This window comes from Lissotriton helveticus, chromosome 5_1 (assembly GCF_964261635.1).
Source record: "Lissotriton helveticus chromosome 5_1, aLisHel1.1, whole genome shotgun sequence".
NCBI lineage: Eukaryota > Metazoa > Chordata > Amphibia > Caudata > Salamandridae > Lissotriton > Lissotriton helveticus.
Genome location: NC_136065.1, coordinates 1604177232 through 1604198719, shown reverse-complemented (window position 1 = coordinate 1604198719; position 21488 = coordinate 1604177232). Strand labels below are relative to the sequence as shown.

At 45.2% G+C, this 21488-nt stretch overlaps 1 protein-coding gene across 1 annotated transcript in view; it reads left to right on the top strand.

The window, feature by feature from the left end:
• Positions 1–21488, top strand: part of LOC144755649 (cytosolic phospholipase A2 gamma-like) — a 649811-nt gene that overhangs the window by 229746 nt on the left and 398577 nt on the right. The window contains exons 3-4 of the mRNA XM_078644799.1: positions 5467–5489; positions 5591–5702. Coding sequence (XP_078500925.1) covers positions 5467–5489; positions 5591–5702 — 135 coding nt within the window. The remainder of the gene's footprint in view (positions 1–5466; positions 5490–5590; positions 5703–21488) is intronic.

The window sequence follows — 21488 nt, the reverse complement described above, 5'->3', positions numbered from 1 at the left end:
ATACTATGAGAAGTCGTACATTCCACAAGGGTTTTAAGCCACTTCTGAGGTACCAGCCAAGTATTTCTGCCTCTTCAGAATCATCAGTGGCACTTTTTGTACATGGTGTGAGGTAAGGGTTACTCTTTTGCTGAGATACAGAATCGCAGAGGCCTCCTAAAAGCAAAGTCGTTCCCCTGTGCAAAACAATTATCTTATCAGGCAGCCCGTGAGACAGTAAGCATGTGCGCAATACGAAGAAAGTGGAACGCGAAGGAACGCAAAATTGGATCGTTTCCCCCGATTTCTGTCGTTTCCCTCAATTTCTGCTTAGGGTCGTGTGACCGAGACTCGAACCCGGGTCCTCTCGGTCCGAGGTCGAGCGCCCTAGCCATTAGGCCACCTCCTCTCCGCTATAAAAGCGGCATGCGGGGAGCATCTTGTGGTTTTCAAAACCCATTTGTGCGGCCTACTCTCCGCCTCCGTATCCCGTGTAATCGGAAATGTGTGGCACCGTCACAAGCCTCTCCGTAATTAGCACCGGGGCTGAGTAACGAGAGAAAGGATTACTCCCTTATAAAGTGCTTGAAACCCGGCTATCGGTATAAAGCGCCACTTAGATAAAAAAGGCCACAGTTAATTGAATGCCCTCCATTTTTTAGGTCTAAATTCAATCGCGGGCCCTATGCTTTATCCCGTTCTCAAAGAAAGGGAACTTCGTATCCTTTAATGTAAGTTCTTGAACTGAAAAGCTTATTATTCTTTCAACAGTAGCATGTCTCCCTCTTGTTTAACTCCACCGAGAGTTTCATTTGCAAGAGAGTACCCAAAGCGCTACTGAGAAACTAGGGGCTGTTGCATTTAAATATCCGCAAGCCCAACACCAAGGCTGCCTAGTCTTGAATTTGTCTTGTGCTTTTTTACTACGGAGGCCGCTAGCAACCCTTCCGCCTTCCGGCCATGTCGGAGGCTGCCCCAAATATTACATTATTTATCTTGGCGCTGTGCAATGGAGTTTCTTGTTACCCATCTCAACGAGCGTCATGTTATCGACCTTAGACGAATGATAGGCAGGGCAGCCCTACAGGATCGGTGCCTCCTGGTCCTCGTGGTGTCCAGCTGGAGGGCCTACTCTTCAGGGTGCAATTGAGAGACCTGAACTTGCCATCACAACTGTTAGTCGAAATAGGGGGCGGGTTATGCCTCTCACCGTGGCCTCGGTGGCCTGCGCAGTGCCTACCTCCCGGTGCTGGAAGGTATTTCGTGCGTAATAAATTGGACATAAGCTGGGCAGTCTTTAATAAGAGGACGTGCAAGATTATCCCTTTCACCGGCCAAAGCTTATCTCTCAATGGATGGCTGAGGGCCATTGCTCTACAGTTAATTAGCAGCAGAGGTAAATCAGGCTCTGGAAGGAGACGATCTCCACACATCTATCTTTGGAGGGCTTCTTAGGTCAGAGGTCACAAAGGACCGATGTGTGAGGCGGGAGGAGGCCCGAGAAATGAAAGAGCAAACGGCTGGAAAGGATCCCAGTGCATCTGAGAAAACCCAGCGCTGAACACTGTGTATTTCAATATAAACAAGAAATCACTGAGGTCCGTTTTTTTTTTGCCGAGTTTTATATAGCGCAAACTTGACCCGATTCGGGTATCAGAGCGCTTTACAGAGCACCAGTTACGTTACATGAGGACACAACACTCACCTTTAAAGTTGCTGGGGACGGCCGCCGGTGCAATCTGCAGACTGCAGAGTTCACAGGAGAGGAGGGGCTGGGGCCGGGAGGAGCAGCTCAGGCTCGCAGTCCGTAGTCGCAGGCTCCGCTCAGCTCGAAAGGAATTTGAAAAGGAGGAAGTGAGGGGGGGGCCAAAGATAAAGGGCAAGATTACCGTGTCACTGTTCTGTTGCATGCAATGGTGTACGCGCGCGCACCATCTGGATTGCATTACACGGGCACTCTGACAGCTCGTAATTAAGATTAATCACTCTGCCGTGCTCGTTCTCACACACAATATGCCACATCGGGCACGCGTAAATTACTTACATCCTATCACGGCAACGCTAATACATACACAGCACAGCGAAGACGAATCACTAGGCAGATGACAACATACACTAAGGAATGTGTCTGTTCAGACCCCTAGAGATCCTTTCTTTCTTCTTTAGCATTAGGAGCTCGAAGCTCCACCCCCTTCGTGGGCGGAGGCCGAGCCCTAAAAAGAAATGGAATGACCAGAGGTGGAGGGCTCTCAAGGATGCGTGTTTATCTAGCAATGGTTTTCACATTTTGGCTACTGGTTGCACGGGGTGGCACTTCAACTGCATTGGAACCTAGAAACATGTTGCTCCCTATGATTGGTTGACTACTAATTTCTACATTGTTTTCTCTATTTAATAATCAGACCCCCCCCCCGAAAATTGTGGCATCGATTTGTAAATTTTGCAGCACAAAATTGGAAATTGTGCTGCATTATTGTGTTACTTTACTCATAATCATCCCTTTTCAGCTTTACATCAATTAATCTGTCTTAGCGGAGTATTCTGCTTTGAAACAGGGATGTTTAAAGTATTTGAGCGTGTTTGTTTGCTATATTTTTTTTGCATGTTTGTGTGAGAAACACATTGGTGAAAATGTTGTCTTTTTGGGATAATTTTCCCTTTCAAAGTGCAACCTCCAGGCAGCGAAAAAATGGAAGAAAGAAAATTGTTCAAAATCCGTCAAAATAAATGAAATAAGATAAAGTGGCCATGAAGTGGCCAAATTGGTTTTATTAATACCCAAACACTTTAGAGCCACTTTACGGACTTTGCCAGTGAAGCACTACTTCTACTTTCAAATTTTTCTTTCAACAGCATTGTTTCCCCCTTTTGTTTGGGGAGATACGTGCTGCTCTGGATCCACGCACTAGAGAATGCAAGAAGTGAACGGGCCCATTGGCACTGTCATTGACACTGTTGTACAATGACTTTCCTAATGTGCCAGGAAGAAGCAGACAGCTATTACGGCTGTACTGTGCCACGCAATCACATGTGGACAAACAGACAATAAAAGGTTACAATTTCTTTTGCTGCCTGCTGGAGACCTTTTTTGTGGCCAAAAAGAAAAATAGTGTGGTCATCACTCCAATTAGATGTATTTGCACTTATTTTGCGAATCGGAAAATGGTGCAGGGTCTGATAAATTAAATTGTTCACTTCTTGTTCCAGATCAACACGGATGCCCCCATGTTGGTCAAAGTTAAAACCCCACACCTCCTATTTGTAAACAAACCTTTGTTGATCGCCAAGCCACAGAACTGGCTACAGAAACCTTTGACCTGCTTTATCAAGTTTTCACACGCTCGTGGCTTGGAGATCAATGCTTCCAAAACCAAACTGATGTCGTTTAATTCACACAAATGGCATGCGGGGAGAATTGTTCTCTTTTACCTACCTTGGTGTGACGTTTTCTGGAGGCATCTCACGTGAACAAGGTGTCCATAAAACTCAAGCAGATCTTGGGTGTATTACTCAAGAAATATTGCACTTCATATACCAAACCTATTACACTTGCAGTCTAAATCGATGAGGTCGAGGCATTGTGCTTGGCCCTTTACAGGGCAAAACTGTGGGAGTTTCCAATTCAGAAAAACTAACTGGAGTTGAAAGTACATTTTTGAGAAATCTTGCTTTTCACCCTCCTAGTACTCCTCTGTAGCCACTACTCAGGGACTTGGTAGTAAGAGGTTTGGCGACCAAAATCAAGCTGCTTCCCTTACTGTATTGGAGGCGCCTACGTACTACTTCTGAACTCACCCACTTTTGTCGCTGACCATAGGATGTAATGAAAGCTGACCATTTTATTAAGGTCCCTTGGCTTTTGAACATCAAGAAGGATGCTTTACTCCCTTGGGTTGCCTGAGCTGCTAGAGCACTCAGCTGCCACCAAATGCCCATCCAAGGTCATACTAAGCAGCACTATCGGGCAATTAAAATGGCCAATGAATCCCGGAAAGCTGCTCGTATCAAGCTATCAAGTGAATTTATTGATTATAAGCTTTTTTGTGGGTAAAAGTTGTGCCGGTGCAAGATGTCGGACATATTGGACTGAAAATTATATTTTCAGTTTAGAGGGGGCATCATACCGTTGACAGCATTCACTTTCAAATGGGCCAGCAGGGGAGTTATTGTTTATCCAGCCTATAACCTCCCCAGTATTTGGCTAACACATATATGTAGGTTGCTAGGTGTATGCAAACACTCTATTGCTCTTTGTATACTTAGAATAGACTGTCGCCCAGTAATCGCCATCTCTGTTGCCAAGTTTCTGGGTGCCATGTGGGTCCTTAGCAGTTGGCCCCCCCTCAATAGTAGTATGAGGATGTTTGTACTACTGACCTGTCACAACATTGCTTTATCATTAATGTACTCTTTCGCTTGTAAAACTATCAAACTTTTTGCATATATTGCATGTTTAGCTCAGACCTTTTTAAATAGCCGTTAAAACCAGTTGCTGGAGTGCATCTATATTTTTATGAACTGTTAATTTGGTCCTTTTCAAAATGTATTGTTTTACCTATTTATTATGATTATTTATCTGTATGCACACTGTTATGATGCTGGTGGCCAAAATAAAGTAATTTAAACTTAAATATTTACCTATGATATTCACACACTATCGTCACAAACCACATTATGGCACATTGACATTTCATTTTGATGAATTGGTTGTATATAAACGGGGTGCTTGTATGACTTATATCTGATTAAACCTGGCGGTCTTTATGGTATTTTGCAAATGCAATTTGGGGTTTGTGGGAATATTGACTATCTGTGAAAGTTTTGCACATTGGAGCTTCAGTGTTTTGTAATCGCAATTCACATTCAAAATGTGTATATTTCTTCAATTTCTAATACCCTGTGCAATGTATTTCACATTCCTGTGTTCAGGTTTAGTTCAGTTGTGGGCCATTTGTCTTTCCACATATCAGATTGCAAGTGATTTGTCATGTGCAAAAGCTTTGCACATCAGGCTCCTCTGTACTGAACCCGGATCCTAGGAACACCAAAGGTAAACATTTATGAAGTCCATTCATTTTCCACATCACTGCCCACTCCAAATCTACAAAAGTAGAATGTATAATAACATTAAGTGACTGACAACATCATGAACCATCTAGTATTAGAGATCAAGTCCCTTCTAACCTAATGCTAAATTATGGAGTCCGCCATATTTAGAGGGGGAAGACTGTGTGATAGTTTTGTACACCATTGAGGTATTTTTAACAGAAGTTAATCTTTTGCTCCACAATTTTAAAAAACATATAACAAATGATGTGCTGCACCGCAGTAGGGGTACCTCTATCACAATGATTTGTCCTGTATACATCTATGCCCTTTGCTTACTGCTCTGTAAAGTATACATGGTGAGTTAAAGTGAAGAATTTTGGAAATTATATAAACACAACAGGAAAATCAGAGGTAGTAATTATTTTTTATTTTCCACAGGAAACCACAGCGAATATTCCAAGGTAATGCTGCTTTGCCTCTTGATGCTCTTGTTAATGTTATAATGTGTGTTGTGAGTGTTATGAAATGTGAGGTGTATACTCTTATTCTTAACATCCATCAGCACCCAAATCCGATGGTCAAAGGAATTATCAGTTGGTGAAAAAGCTGCTACAGAAGCAAGAAAGAAGGTTATTACTGAGTGCCTTGGAAGAAATTCGATCAAGTGTGATCTGGTAAGGTTCCATTAAATCACTTTTACAATTGCTGCAAGGGTATGTACATTTTAGGAAGTCCTGTGGTTTTGAAAACAATGTATTATCCAGTAATTCGGTTTTCCAGACAAAAGTCACATGTGAAATTCAAAAAAATAAAAAAAGATCAAAGAACAGTTTGCACAAATCTACAGACACTACAGAGTGAATGTGAATGAATCCATTTTATGTATGTACATATATGCATATAAATTCCGTCTGCGCTTTCCACTAGTAAATGTAATTAGTAGGATTGGGGCCAAGTGAGTTGGCCCATGAACAAATAAAGGAGACCTTCATAGGACATTATCCTAAATCAAAACCATAAAGGCTTATTCAAAGTTTAAAAATCATTTAAGTAGACAAAAATAGTAAATTAATCAGCTTCAAATCGCACCAGTAATGGTAAAAATAAAGCTAATTGCAAGAACTCGTAACATAACGGAGTCAGTTCAAATGAAGTTCAGTAACGAAGAAGCATAAACCTACTTAGTTCATGTGCTTTGGGACAATTATAAACAAGAGGACGAACACGTAGACTGCCTCTGAGAAAAGAGATAAATTAGCTGAAATTCTAACATGGAGACCAATAAGTTTAAAAGCAAGGAAAGTCTAACTATACAGTCAGTTAACGGTTCAACATGCAAAGTATAAAGATATCTATCCATAGATCAAAAAAGAAAGAAAAATGTCTTGATAAAGTCTCTGGAAAGTCTGGCACACGTCCTGGAAAAGGCAAATGTAAAAATTTCAGAGAAGTTAAAAACCAATACACTTGACATGGTGTGAAGTGGTATCAATGGACGATGTTATCAAAGATACATGACATAACCCCTCAACATTGTAGAAATTGTGCAACATAAAATAGGATGTTCTAGTCAATCAATCAATCAAAGCATGGGAATTGTAAGCTCGCTACTCACCCGTGAGGGTCTCAAGGCGCTGGGGGGTAGGAGAGTAGTTAGCTCCATTCAGTCAAAGAGCCAGGTCTTGAGTGTCTTCCTGAAGATGTTCAGGGCGGGGGCGTGTCTGAGGTCGTTGAGGTAATGGGGCCCAGTGTTGTGGAGGAAATTGTAGGCATGGTGAGTATCTTGAATGTGACTCTTCTCAACTCTTCTCAACGGGTAGCCAGTGGAGGTTATGCAGGTGTTGGGTGATGTGTTCATGTCGAGGGATGCCAAGGACGAGTCTGACTGCGGTGTTCTTTATGGTCTGGAGTTTGCGGAGCAGAGACTTGGTTATCCCGGAGTAGAGGTTGTTTCCGTAGTCCAGTCTGCTGGATATGGGTGCTTGGGTGATGGTCTTCCTTGATTCAGGGGGATTCGATTTGAAGGTCTTTCAGAGGATGCGGAGGGTGTTGAGACAGCTGGAGGCGACAAAGTTGACCTGACAGGTCATGGAGAGGTAGGAATTGAGTACAATGCTGAAGTTTTTGAGCGTGGTCCACGAGGATGGGAAGGCTACCGTGGGTGGTGGGCCACCAGGTGTTCTCCTAAGCTGAGTTGAGTTTCAGGCAGCTGCTGCTGATCCAGGATGTGACAGCCCTTATTCCTTCCTGGAAGTTGAGTCTGGTGGTGACAGGGTCCTTGGTGAGGGAGAGGATGAGTTGGGTGTCATCGGCTTAGGAAGCTATGCTGAGTCTGTGCTGTCTGACGATGGTGGCGAGGGGGTCCGACATAGATCTTAAAGAGCAGAGGGCTGAGCGACAATCCCTGGGATACTCCACAGTTGATTTCTGTGGGTTCGGAGAGGAAGGGTGGCAGTCTGATTCTTTGAGTTCTGCTGGTGAGGAAGGAGTGGATCCACCGAGGGCAGTTCCCTGTATGCCAGCGTTGTGGAGTCTGGCAGTGAGTGTGCGGTGGGAGGCGGTGTCGAACGCAACAGAGAGATCGAGTAGGATCAGGGCTGTGGTGTGTCCTTAGTCGAGGCGGCAAGAAGAATGGTCTCGGTGCTATGGTTACTCAGGAATATGGTGACGTTCGCCGCGAAGTGGAGGAGGGAGATTTGTTGGTAGTTCTCAAGGTCTTCTGGGGGTCTGCTGAGGCCTTCTTGAGCAGGGGTCTGACTTCTGCATGTTTCCAGTCGTTGGGAAAGATGCCGGTCTTGATGGTGGTGTTGATGGTGCTTCGTATTTCTGGAGCAATGGCGGCTCTGTGGTAGATGTGTGGTGGGTAGGGGTCCATGGGGGCTCCTGAGTGGGTGCCTTTCATGGTCGAAATGGTGTCTTTGGCGGTGACTGGGCTCCAGGAGGAGATGGTAGGCTTGCTGGTGTTGTTGGAGAGTGGGGTGGTTTCAGAGTTAGGTGTCTGGTCGTTGAAGTGGTCGTAGAGGCCCTTGATTTTCAGATGGAAGTAGGATCTGAGCTTGTAGCAGAGATCCTGGGAGGGGGTGATGTCTGTGGTTTCGCTGGTGTGCTTGGTGAATTCCTGGATGACACTGAAGAGGTCCTTAGAGTTGCTGGAGTTGGCGAGGATCTTGTTTTGGATCAAGGTCTTTTTGGTGGATCTGATACTTTGGTAGTATTCTGTCATGGCGTTCTTGTAGTTGGTGTGATCTTCTGAAATTTTGCTCTTTCTCCAGTTCTTCTTGAGACGTCTGCAGATGTGTCTAGATTCTTGGAGGGTGATGGTAAACCAGGAGGCCTTCCTGGGGCCATGTCTGTTGGGGTTGCTGTCTGCACAGTCGTAGATCTATCTGTGGAGATCTTTGGCTGCGAGGTTGGTGTTGGTCGAGTTGGTGGGGACATCGCGGTTGAGGGTGGAGTTGAGCTGCTCATCGGTGATTTTGCTCCAGTTCCTTTGTGGAGGGCTCAGTGCAGGTTTGGGGGTAGTGGGTTTGTCGATGTTGAAGTGTACACAGTGGTGGTCCGTCCAGAGGGGTTTCGTGGTGTGGCAGCAGTGGGTGCTGTTTCCTCTTGACGAGGGTGCGTCCTGCCTTGTGGGTGGGCATGGTGACAAGCTGTTTCAGGCCGATGTTGGTGAGGTTGTCCAGTAGGGTGGAGGAATTTGGGTCAATCGGGTTGTTGATGTGGAAGTTAAAGTCTCCCATGAGTATGTAGTCCATGGAGGCTATGGCGTGGGGTGCGCTGAGGTCAGCGATGTTCGTGGCGAATAAGGCAAAAGGTTCACGGGGTCTTTAAGCGAGGGTGCAGCGAAGTGTGTTTCTAGGGCTGGTTTGGATCTGGAAGTGGAGTTGTTCAGTTGAGGAGAGGGAGTAATTTGTGATGGAGGTAGATGGGCATAGAGAGCTCTTGTGTGCGATGATGATTCCTCCTCCTGGGTGGTTGGGGTCGTCTTTCATCTGGATTTTGTACCCGTCTGGGATGGGGTTGGTGATGTCGGGGACAGATGAGCCGTTGGTCCAGGTTTCTGTAAAGAAAGCAACGTCTTGTGAGAGGGTGTTGAGGAGGTCCCAGATCTCAATGGCGTATCTTTGTAGGGAGAGCACGTGGAGGAGGATGTACTTCAGGGCTTCGGTGGTGTTGGCGTCCAACGTGGGGGTGGTGTCCGTCGGGGTGCGGAAGGTGGTGAAGGTCTGGTGGCAGTGACAGCAGGAGAACTGTCCGTGGTTGGTGCTTGGTTGGTGTTTGGTGGGGACAGCTGGCAGTCGTTGTTTCTTCCGGGCTTGAGTGCGAGGGGGCAGCTGAGTCATAGTGGTGGGAGGTCAGAGGACCAGGGTTCCTAGTGCTGGACTCGCATGGGTCACGGACAGACGGGTAAACACCTACATCATTTATAGTTAATTAGTGGACACACTTTACCCTTCAAGCAATAGAATGACATTGCACACATATACACAAAATAAATAAAATATGTGTATATACACATACATGTATGTACGTGTGTGTGTGTGTATATAAATATATATATATATATATATATATATATATATATACATATTTATAAGGTTACAGGGACATTTTAGCTAGGATGAAGCATATAAAAAAACCTTGGAAATTCACTGAAAAAATAAAGGTTATAAGGATGTTATAGTTAGGCTAACATTTCACGCATACAAAATCAGTGAAATTCAGGATTTGTAGTGACCTGAGCTAACTATAGCATATAGTAATGCACTGCTTATGACCTGATGTATTACATCACCCACGACATGGTCAATGACATCGCTGATTACATCACTGATGACATCTCAAATGACATAACGGATGACAAGATCCCGTGCCTGTAAGTGTTTCATAACTGTTTCTGAAACTCAAGTGAGTTTGTGTGAGTGGCTGTATTGGAGAGTGAGTGTCTTGGTAAGTGGCTGCAAGGGTGAGAGAGTGAGTGCATGAGTGGTTGTATGGATGTATGCATGGGTATGTAAGTGGTTCTGTTGGTGTATTAGTGGTTGTATTGGTGAGTGAGCGGCTGTGTCAGCGGCTGTGTCAGTAGCGGTATGGGTAAGTAAGTGGGTGTGTGAGTAGCTGCATTGGTGAGTTAGTGGCAGTGTGAGTGGCTGTATGGGTGGGGGTGGGAGTTCCTGAATAGGTAAGTGAGTGGTTGTGTAAGTTTCTGTAATGGAGTTTGAGTAGATGTGTGAGTTGTTTTAAGGGTGTATATGTGTCTGCAAGTGGGTATGATTGGATGTGAGTGTTGCTGTATTGGTGAGTGAGTGAATGAGTGGCTGTATGGGTGAGTTAGTAGTTGTGGGAGCAGCTGTATGGGTGAGTGGTTGTGTGAGTGGCTCTATAGATCAGTGAGTGGGTGTGTCACTGTTTGTATGAATCTTTAAATGGGTATGTGAGTAGATGTGTGTGAGGGGGAGTGGATGTATGAAAGGTTGTATGTGGGGGTGCGAGTGGTTCTTTGGATGATATCATCAGTAACGTCATCAATGATGTCATCAGTGATGTCACCGGCCATGTGTTGAGTGATATAATTTGTGAGGTCATAAGCAGTGCAACAATCTGTGTCCCTATACATACAAATTTAGATTTTCTTTAATATCTCCAAAACTACTGAACAGATTTACACCAAATAACATATAAGGTTCTTTCTGGACCAAGAGCTTTTTTTCAGCAAACATTTGGCTTAATTACATCCAGTGGTTTGGGCTGTAGTCACAACTAAAATCTCGATAGGAATTACCACCGGAAAACACTTTTCTTTTACCCCCCTTTTTCTCAGTCTTGCTTGACCAGATCACCCTGGCACTCAGACACTCATACACCCACTCACAGACCCACTCAGTGACTTGCACACTCACTCAGAGACTGATGGGATCACTCACAGACCAACTCAAAGAGTTATCGAGTCAATCATAGACCCACTCAGAGAAAGTCATGCACCCACTCATAGGCCCACACAGATACTCATGTGCCCACTCATGGACCTACTCAGACACGCATGCACCCACACATAGACACACTCACAGACTCACACATCTACTCACTCACTCATTCAGACACTCACTAGCCCAACCACATACCCAATCAAAGACTCACAGACCCACTCAGAAACTCACATACCTGCTCACACACCCACTCAGAACCTCATCCATCCACTCACAGACCCTCTCAGACACTCATGCACCCCACATGGACCCACTCGGAGACTCATGCAGCCACTCACATACTCACTCAGAGATTCACACACCCACTCATAGAACAACTCAAATTATTACGCACCCACTCACAGACTCATGCACAACATAGGCCCATTCAGACCTACACATACCCACTCAAAGACTCACACAACGTCTCACAGAACCATTCAGATACCCATACACTCACTAGCTGACCCACTGCAACACTCACACATCCACTAACAGACCCACTCAGGTGCTCACTCACAGACCCACACAGACACTCACACACCCATACACAAACCTACTAAGAGACTCATGCACACACTCACTGACCCACTTAGACATTCACACAACAACTTACAGACCCATTCAGGCACTCATGTTTCCATTCACAGTCAGTCAAAGAGTTATGCACCCATTCAGAGACTCACACACCCACTCAGAGACCCAGTAAGAGACTCATGCATGACACATAGAGACATTCAGACACTCAGGTACCTACTCACAGACCTACTCAGACTCACACACCCACTCACTGACCCGCTCAGAAACGGGAAACAACCATTACAATGCAGTCAATATAATGCACTACCTTTACATCGCAGCTGTTACAACGCAAGTGCATTTACATTGCATGCCATTACAACGCATGCCATTACAATGCATGTCATTACAACGCATGCCATTACAACACATACTATAACAATGCATGCCATTGCAACGCATTATAAGTTAAGTAATGGAGATTTTTTTGTTTTAGGGCAGGTATGGGTCTCGGGGTACATGGGGATAGTATTTTTACCTCTACACTATCCAAGACTTACCCTACTGTTGCACTCACTGGAGTGGGAATAGTAATTTTTACCCCTACACTATCCAACACTTACCCTACTGTTGCACTCACTGGAGTGTGAATAGTTTTTACCCCTACACTATCCAACACTTACCCTACTGTTGCACTCACTGGAGTGGGAATAGTTTTTACCACTATACTATCCCACACTTACCCCACTGTTGCCCCAAAAGATTTATGCATTGTAATGGTATGCATTGCAATGGCTGTAATGGCATGCATTGTAAAAATCATGCTTTGTAATGGTCATTGCGATGTAAAAACAGTGTTATAAAGGCATGCATTGTAATTGTTTGCGTTGTAATGTCATATATTCCTCAGAAACACACAACCACTCACCCATTCAAAAATTCATCAATCTACTCATTGACCCTCTCAGACATTCATGCACCCACACACAGACCCACTCAGAAACTCATGCCGGCACTCACAGATGTCCTCAGAGAATTACACATGCACTCATAGACTTAGAAGGAGAATCACATGCTCACTCGCAGACCCAGTCAGAGACTTATGCATAACTCATAGACCCTTTCAGAAACTCTCACACCCACTCAAAGACTCACACACTCACTCACAGACCTGCTCACTCAGAGACCCACTCATTCAGTCACACACCCACTCAGACTAATGTACCCACTTACAGACCCACTCAAACACTCACCCACCGATTCAGAACCATGTAGATACTCAGAAACCTGCTCCCAGACCCATTCAGAACCTCATGCAGTCTCATACAGACCCACTCGGACACTCACATACCCACTAACAGACCCACTCATGCACTCACTCATAAACCCACTCAGACACCCACAGACAAACCTAATAAGAGACTCATGCACCTACTCACTGACCCACTCAGACACTCAAACATATACTCACAGACCCACTGAGACACTCATGTAGCCCCTCACAGACCCGCTTAGACACTCATGTCCCCATTCAGAGCTATGCACCCACTCACAGACCCACTCAACAACTCACACAACCACTCACAGAACCAATGAGAGACTTAGACATGACTCACAGACCCACTCAGACACTTGGGCATCTACTCTCAGAGCAACTCAGAGACTCATGTACCCACTCACAGTCCCACTCAGACACTTACATACACACTCGCAGACCCACTCAGAGATGCATGCACTCACCCACTCATAGACCAACTCAGACAGTTACACACTCACTCAGAAAATTATGTTCTCATTCACATACCATCTCAGAGGCATGCACTCACTCACAGACACAGTCAGAGATTAATGCACCCACTCGAAGACCCACTCAGGGTCATGCAAACACTCACAGACCCACTCAGGCTCATGTACATACTCACAGACCCAATCATAGACGTATGCATGCACTCACTGACCCTCTGGAAGATTCATGTACTCACTCATAAACACACTTAAAGGTTCTTGCACTCACTCATAGACCTACTCAGAGACTCATGCAATCAATCACAGACCTACTCAGAGACTTATGTATTCACTCACCAACCCTCTCACATACACAAACACACACTCTCTTAGACACTCAGACACCCACTTGCAGAACCACCCAGCCATGCACTCAGTCACAGACTGATGCATGCACTTATGGAGGCACTCACAAACCCACTCATACTCAAGCACCCTCTCACATACCCACTCAGACAATCCCACACCCACTCACAAATCCAGTGAGACACGTATGCAGACAATCACAGTCCCACTAAGACACTCACGCACTCTTTGAGATACTCACACATGCACTCACACACCCAGTGAGACACTCATGCACTCACTCACACACCCACTCTCAAAGGTTACAGGTTATAATTTGGAAGTAGAATTAAAAAGCTGTAGAAATTCACTTAAAAAACAACGGTGACAGGGATGTAGGAAGGGAGGTCATAAGCAGTGCATTACGAGGGCGTAAGTTATAGTTAGCTCAGGTAACTATAACTGCTGAACTTCTATGGTTCTTTATCATCTGAACCTTTCAGTTTTTCAGTGAATTTTTGTAAGGGTGTTTTAAATTCTATTTACTAACTATAACGTCCCTGTAACCTTTGTTTTTAGGTGAATATATCTGTATGTATGTATTACCAACTGGAGGTCGCCAGTAGGTAGTTATAGTTACAACCTAGTTTCCATAGGAAAAGCATTTTTTGATTTGCTAATAACTTTGGCGTCATTTGACGAATCTTTGCAAACTTCTAAAAAGAAAAAGTCTATCCAAGTCAGCTCCTATCCAGGAAGTTTGGGGGTGATTCGTCAAGGGGGGCTGAGAAAAAAGGAAGGTCCCAAAACGCGTTGTTAATTTCCATAGGAAATTTTGCGACGAGCTACAGCCCGAACTGCTTAACAGAATTACCCCAAATTTGGCAAAAAGGTAGAGATTGGTTCCGAAAGTGACCTTTTTTTAAATGGTGTAAATCCATTCAGTAGTTTTTGAGAAATTAAAAAAATAAGAGCCAGAAAATCAATTACCCATAGGAAACTTTGTGCAAGGCTACAGCTGAAACTACTGAACGGAATTACCCCACATTTAGCACAAAGGTAGTGCGTGGGTCAGAAAGCGACCTTCTTTTTAAATGGTGTAAATCCGTTCAGTAGTTGCTGATAAATTAGTAAAATAAAAGTTTCGATATCTGGGCTGAGCCTAAGTCCAGTGCACAAGCTTCACTGTGATTGGCTGCCAACACTCCAAACCAGGAAGTGTTGGCAGGCATCTTGTGGCTCGGTAGAAGAGTGAAAAAATCAGTGCAATTCACGCTGGGGTCACGGGTTCCCGTGTTTTATTTCAATGAGACCCCAGGGTGGGCTAGGTCCTGGGGGCATTTCTTAACAAATAATAACATGGGCTCTGTGACGTTGCGGGCCCCGCTGGGGTCACTGCAGTCATGGGGCTTCACTCATGTTGGGAGGGGGGTTGCACGGCCCCCCTCCTGCAGCCCTCCATATGCTTATAACTTTGGCGTTGTTTGACAATTCTTTACGACATTTTCCAAAAAGTTTCTCTTTTCTGATCAGCGCCTGTCTTGAAAGTTTAGGGGTGATTGGTCAAGGGGGGGCTGACAAAAAAGGTGTGTGTCAAAACGTGTTCTCAATGCATTTTCCATAGGAAACTTTAGTCAAAGCTACAGGTCAAACTGCTGAACGGAAATATGCCAAATTTGGCAGGGAGAAAGGTCTTGATCCAGAAAGCACATTTTAAATGGTGTAAATCCGTTCAGTAGTTATTGATATATTAACGGAAAAATATATATATATATCTGGTCGGTGTCTAAGTCCCGAGCACAAGCTTGCCTCTGATTGGCTGCTAACACTTCAAAGCAGGAAGTGTCCTCTGATTGGCTGCTAACACTTCAAACAAGGAACTGTTAGCAGCCATCTTGTGCCTCCATCGAGTGAAAATATAAAAGAAAGGTTCCGGAGGCAATTTAATAGAGCGGAGCACTGTGTAATGATGATTTGGATGCAGTGAATGTTTAAGAACAAAAAAAGAGAAACAGGTGAGCGCCAAGCAGCACGACTTCCACTCCAGGACACCGGTAGGAAGATAACCCTTTCACGCTCCATGTGCCCAACATCACCACTTCGCAGCTATGCCTTTAGAAGCCAGCCCGTCGGCTTGCAGCTGTCTAACTTTTTGAGCTAGTACGCTGCTTTGCCTCTACCTCTGCGAGCTACTACGCTGCTGTTCCTTTGGGAGTGGACTGCTCGTAGTTCTGCCTCTGTGAGTCAAGCGGACGGGCCGCAGTTGTCCCTCTGCGAGCCTGGGTACGAACTGTTCATACGTCACACTATACGAGCATTGAAAAGCCATTTAGTGATTGAGTCCATCAGCTGTCATTTGTCCGAGGCATTTCTGAAAACATACCGGAGCTCTTTCGGTGAGAGATCCCTCTTTCACGCTGTGTCTCCCCACATTAGCAGACAACGCACTCTCTTCCCACATCACCAGCATACCCCCAACAACCTTCTTGGGCCCGGAAGTGTCCCTCTATTAATAAAAAGATGCTTGTGAGGTTGGAGAAATAAGAATCTTATTCATATATAAGCAACAGAGGTTCCGTCCCTAACAATCTCAGAATAGTCCCCCTCTCTCTAGAAGGCACGACCACCCTTCTCATTCCCAAACTCAAATGCATCCTACTCAATTGCAGATCGGCCCAGAGACACTCCTCCGACATCGCTGATCACGTCTCCACAATGGATGTGGACCTAGCCATTCTGACTGAAACGTGGCTAACCGAAGCCTCTACACCGATAATGGACATACTAGTCCCCCCCAATTATCACATCATTAGACTGGACAGGCCTGTCAAGACGGGCGGGGGAATTGCTTGCATCTTCAGGAGCAACCTCTCCGTCACTAAAGCCACCTCCCCCTCCCTTACTTCCTGTGAACTCCTCTGCCTCGACATCGCCAGCGAGGGCAAACCAGTTTGTGCCTTACATCTCGTCTACCATCCGCCTGGTGACAACCTCACATTCACTCAACAACTCATGGACACGATCACATCCAATGCCGGTCGGCAGACCAGCCAAGTCTACCTGGGTGATTTTAATCTCCACTGGAACGATCAGAAAGACGCAGTGGTGAATAGCCTCAAAACTTTCCTTAATGCGCTTGACCTCACCCAAATATGCGATAGACCAACACACGACAAAGGCTCGATACTTGATCTCATCATCGCCAAAGAGGACTCTACCCAACTGGAGGCGATCCAACCCTGTGACTGGTCAGACCACCACATTATCACCGTCTTTATCAGCAAGAAAGTTAAACTTAACGTGGCTCAACCTACCAAATCCAAAACTTGGAAAAGGGACATGAAGAATCTTAAACCCAATTCCCTGCCTCCCCATATCGGCAGTCTCCTCCTTCCCCCGTCAGGTGCCTCGGATGTTCAATCATTGACCGATCACTACCTTGATTCTATGAATTCAATAGTCAACGAAGCCGCCCCACTGCAACTGAAGAGAATCTCCACCAAGATCTCCAACCCTTGGTATGACGGCAGACTTAATGACGACAGGCGTGCTATGCGAATGGCAGAGCGCACCTGGAGATCCGACCCCTCATCACTGCATCTCAAAAAGCTTAAGAACAAGAGAAATGCCTACTTTAGGAAAATAAAGCGTGCAAAGTCTGACTTCTTTAGCCGCCAGCTGGACCAAGCAAAAACAGGCCAAAAAAGCTGTTCGAACTAGTCAAAACTCAAACAAAGACACAACCCTTACAACCAAACAGCACAACAAGCGATACCCCACACTGTGAAGCCTTTTCTGCTTTCTTTAAACTAAAGACCGACAACATAAGAAATGACCTCATCATGGATGTAAGCCGATTCCCCAGTCACACCAGAATGACTAACACTCAACCTAAAAATAATGCATCATGGTTGTCCTTCGACACCTACTCGGAAGAAGCAATACACAAACTGCTCGGCACCCTGAAGCCCTCTAATCACCACATTGACCCCTCTACCTGCCAATGCTGTAAAAGACTTCATCCCCCTGCTCCTCCCACTCTGGACCAAAATCATTAACAGCTCCCTTCAACAAGGTCTCATCCCAGACTCCCTCAAGGTGGGGCAAGTCACGCCTATACTCAAGAAGCCTACAGCTGACCCGTCTGACCTGAACAATTACCGCCCTATCACTAATATTCCCACCCTGCCCAAACTGCTGGAAAAATGTGTCCAACTCCAACTAACAAAACACATTGACCAATATGACCTCCTCAACGCTCATCAATCAGGCTTCCGAGCGAATCATAGCACGGAAACGGCTATGACGCACATAATCGATGACGCCCTCCAAATTCTAGATCACAATGAATCCTGCCTCCTCATCCTTCTGGACCTCTCTTCAGCATTTGACACGGTCAAACACGAGAACTTACTGTAGCTGCTAAGCACTAGAATGGGTCTATCGGGAACTGTTCTCAAATGGTTTACTTCCTTCCTCTATAATCGGACTCAGAAGTTCAAGATTGACAATGTGCTATCTACACCTGTGCCAGCAGATCTAGGTGTCCCACAAGGATCATCACTCTCCCCCACACTGTTCAACCTCGTCATGGAACCGCTCGCCACCTTGCTCCAAGCATCTAATGTTCAATTCCATATGTACGCCGATGACACACAACTTTACCTAAAGCTACGATCCCCGGAAGATATCAAACTTCTGAATTCTACACTTAGTAACACTCAATCCTAGTTGGCCGTTAATCACCTCAAACTAAATGCTCTGAAAACTGAGTTTCTACTCATCTCACCTCCGGCGAAAATTACCACCACCCAAACCTGGCTCAATAACCTAACAGCACTCAATGTCCAACCTACCATCGTGGACTCTGCGAAATCCCTAGGCATCACACTCGACGCCAAGCTCAACATGCAACAGCACGTTAGCAAAGCAACAAAAGGAGCTAATTTCCAAATCAACACACTGAGGAAACTTAAACCCTTCCTCGCAGCCAAGGACTTCCAAACGGATGTACAAGCGTTAGTCATCCCTCGCATAGACTATGGAATTGTGGCCCTCAGCGGACTCCCGTTAGCCACAACAGCACCCCTAAGAGCCTCCCTGAACGCTGCTGCGAGACTCATCACTGGCTCACGAAAACATTCGCATATATCCCCAGACTTAAAATCTCTAAAATGGCTACCTTTTGAAGCCAGAATACAGCTAAAAATTGCTGTTATGACACACTCAGCCGTGCACCACAAGGCACCCAACTACCTTGCTCAAAAGTTGTCTATATCAGGTGGCTCGAGAACCAATAGAAGTACAAAAAACCTACTCCTGAAACCTCGTAGATTCCGGAAGGAAAAAACATACAAGCGCTCCTTTTCAGGAATGGCACCCAGGATCTGGAATGCACTCCCTTCTGAAACCAGGCTTATCCCCTCCACTGCATTCTTCAAGAAAGAGGTGAAAACCATCCTCATGGCCAAGTTCACCTGAACTTTACAGGTGATGGACCAGAGTCTCTGCATCGCTGTGTATTGTTGAACTTTTGATCTCCTGATTGCCTCTTGACACTATACTCTTATGTGATTGTGACACTATTATGCTATTCTACTACCACCGATCACTATATGATACACTTTAGTTTGTTGATTCACCCTCACGTTGCCCCCACCCCCTGTTCGCTCTATCCTTAGAATTAGGTATAAGCCATCCCTACATCCAAAGTTTACCTGAACTCTGTGCTAGCGTGATCAATGTTTTTGCGCCGTCTTATACTACTAGTTACCTGGATGTATATTGGTATGTGCTCTGTACACTACTGTTTCCTTTTATGTTTAGTGACTATTATATTGTTCCCATTAGTTCTGTTCAGCCCTGTTGCCCCTACCCCACTCACTGTGAAGCGCTCTGATATCTGTAAAGATCTTGTTCGCGCTATATAAAACTTTGAATAAATTGAATAAATATATAGATTTACATATAAAATACTTTATTAAAACAAAACAACAACAAATAAAACTATGTACAGCCATGGCGTGTCATCGCTGGTCCATTTGTGATTCACAGCCTGTAAGACAAAAAGAAAGATAAGATGGTGTGTCATGCATCCAGCAAAGGACATAGAGAGAGAGAAAGAGTGAGAGAGAGGAAGAGAGAAAGAGAGAGAGAGAGAGTGAGAGATGAAGACAGAGAAAGGGTGAGAGAGAGAGGAAGACAGAGAAAGAGAGCTGGTGTAAGAGAGAGAAAGAGAGAAAAGGTAAGATACAAGGAAGAGAGAAAGAGAAACAGTGTGAGAGTGGAAGACAGAGAGAGAAAGAGTGAGAGAGAGGAAGAAAAAGAACAAGTGAGACACAAGGAAGAGAGAAACAGTGTGAGAGAGAGGAAGACAGAGAAAGAGAGAGAAAGAGTGAGATACAAGGAAGAGAGAGAATCATTGTGAAAGAGAGGAAGAGAGAGAAAGAGTGAGATAGAGGAAGAGAGAGAGAGAAAGTGAGAGAGGAAGAGAGAAAGAGTGAGAGAGAGGAAGACAACGAGAGAAACAGTGTGAGAGAGAGGAATAGAGAGAGACTAAGCAAGGGATCTTCTGTCTAATTTATCGGCTCTCCAAATTGTCCAGAAGGGCTTTGCACCTACACACATTAAGGGTCACCTTCTTGATGCTGTGTTTAGCAATGACCTAAAACTCCATGGGGGTCCTCCAATCTCCCTCCCATGGACTGATCACCTCCTTGTTCCCTTGGAATGGGAATTTTTGGCCTTTCCCGTGTTGCAGAGTCCGGCTCCACTGCTGGGAAGGAGATGGCCAAATCTTTCCATCAGCCAGCGGTCAACCTCTCTGACTGCTACCACTCCTTTGTCTGCTTCAAACCCTGTTAAGGCCAATAGTAATTTCGATGCTTGGATTCAGACCTCGCTAGATTCTTTAATCCCTCTGAAAATCTCATATAGAAAAACCAAATCTAAATTGGCACCAGGGTACACTCACAAACTAAGGGAACTGAAACAAACGTGTAGGAAACTAGAAAGGAGTTGGAGGCAGGATCCAGAAGCTGACAGTAGAAACGCTTATAGAGAAGCAATCAGGAACTATAAGGCGGAAATTAAAACTGCGCAAATTTCTATTCTATGAGGGCAGGATTAGCGCGCAGCCAACGCGCCTAGGGAGATCTTTCGGATTGCCAAATCTTTCACTAGCGCTCCACAAAAACTCCCTGACCCTAAAGAGGCCCAAAATCGTTGTGATAAGCAGGCTGAATATTTCCATCAAAAAATTAAGCTCATTTCCCATTCTTTTACCTCTCCTCAGGGTAATTCCGTTCTTCTTGGTGCGGAGAGTAGTCCTCTGATTCCACAGTGTCCTTTAATGTTGTTCCCCCTGCTCGATGAGGCATTATTGGACACACTATGTCGAGAGCAACATCTGGTTCTCCCATTGATTCAGCCTCTCCGTGCCATCTTATGCTAGTCAAGGATGTAATTCGGCCAGTGATCCTGAATTTTTTTAAACGCCTCCGAGACCTCAGGAAAGGTGCCGTTGGCATGGAAATGTGCCCAAGTTAGAAAATTATTGAAGAAACCCAATCTGGATCCTTCCATCATGGCCAATTACCGTCCAATTTCTCTCCCTCCATGGTTGGGCAAGCTGCTTGAGAAACATATCAATACCATCTTGGTTCATCACCTGGAGTCTAACAATCTTCTCCATGATTCCCAAGCAGGTTTCCGCCCTAAGCTTGGGACGGAAGCAGCCTTCTTGGCAGTGGCAGAGGGCGCTCGGAGGTATTTGGACAAAGGCGGCACTGCAGCAATTATTTTGCTGGACCTCAGTGACACTGTGGATCATAACATCCTGCTCTCCAGACTAAAACATGTTGGGCTGACAGGTCTGGCTCTTACCTGGCTGCAATCCTTTCTGAA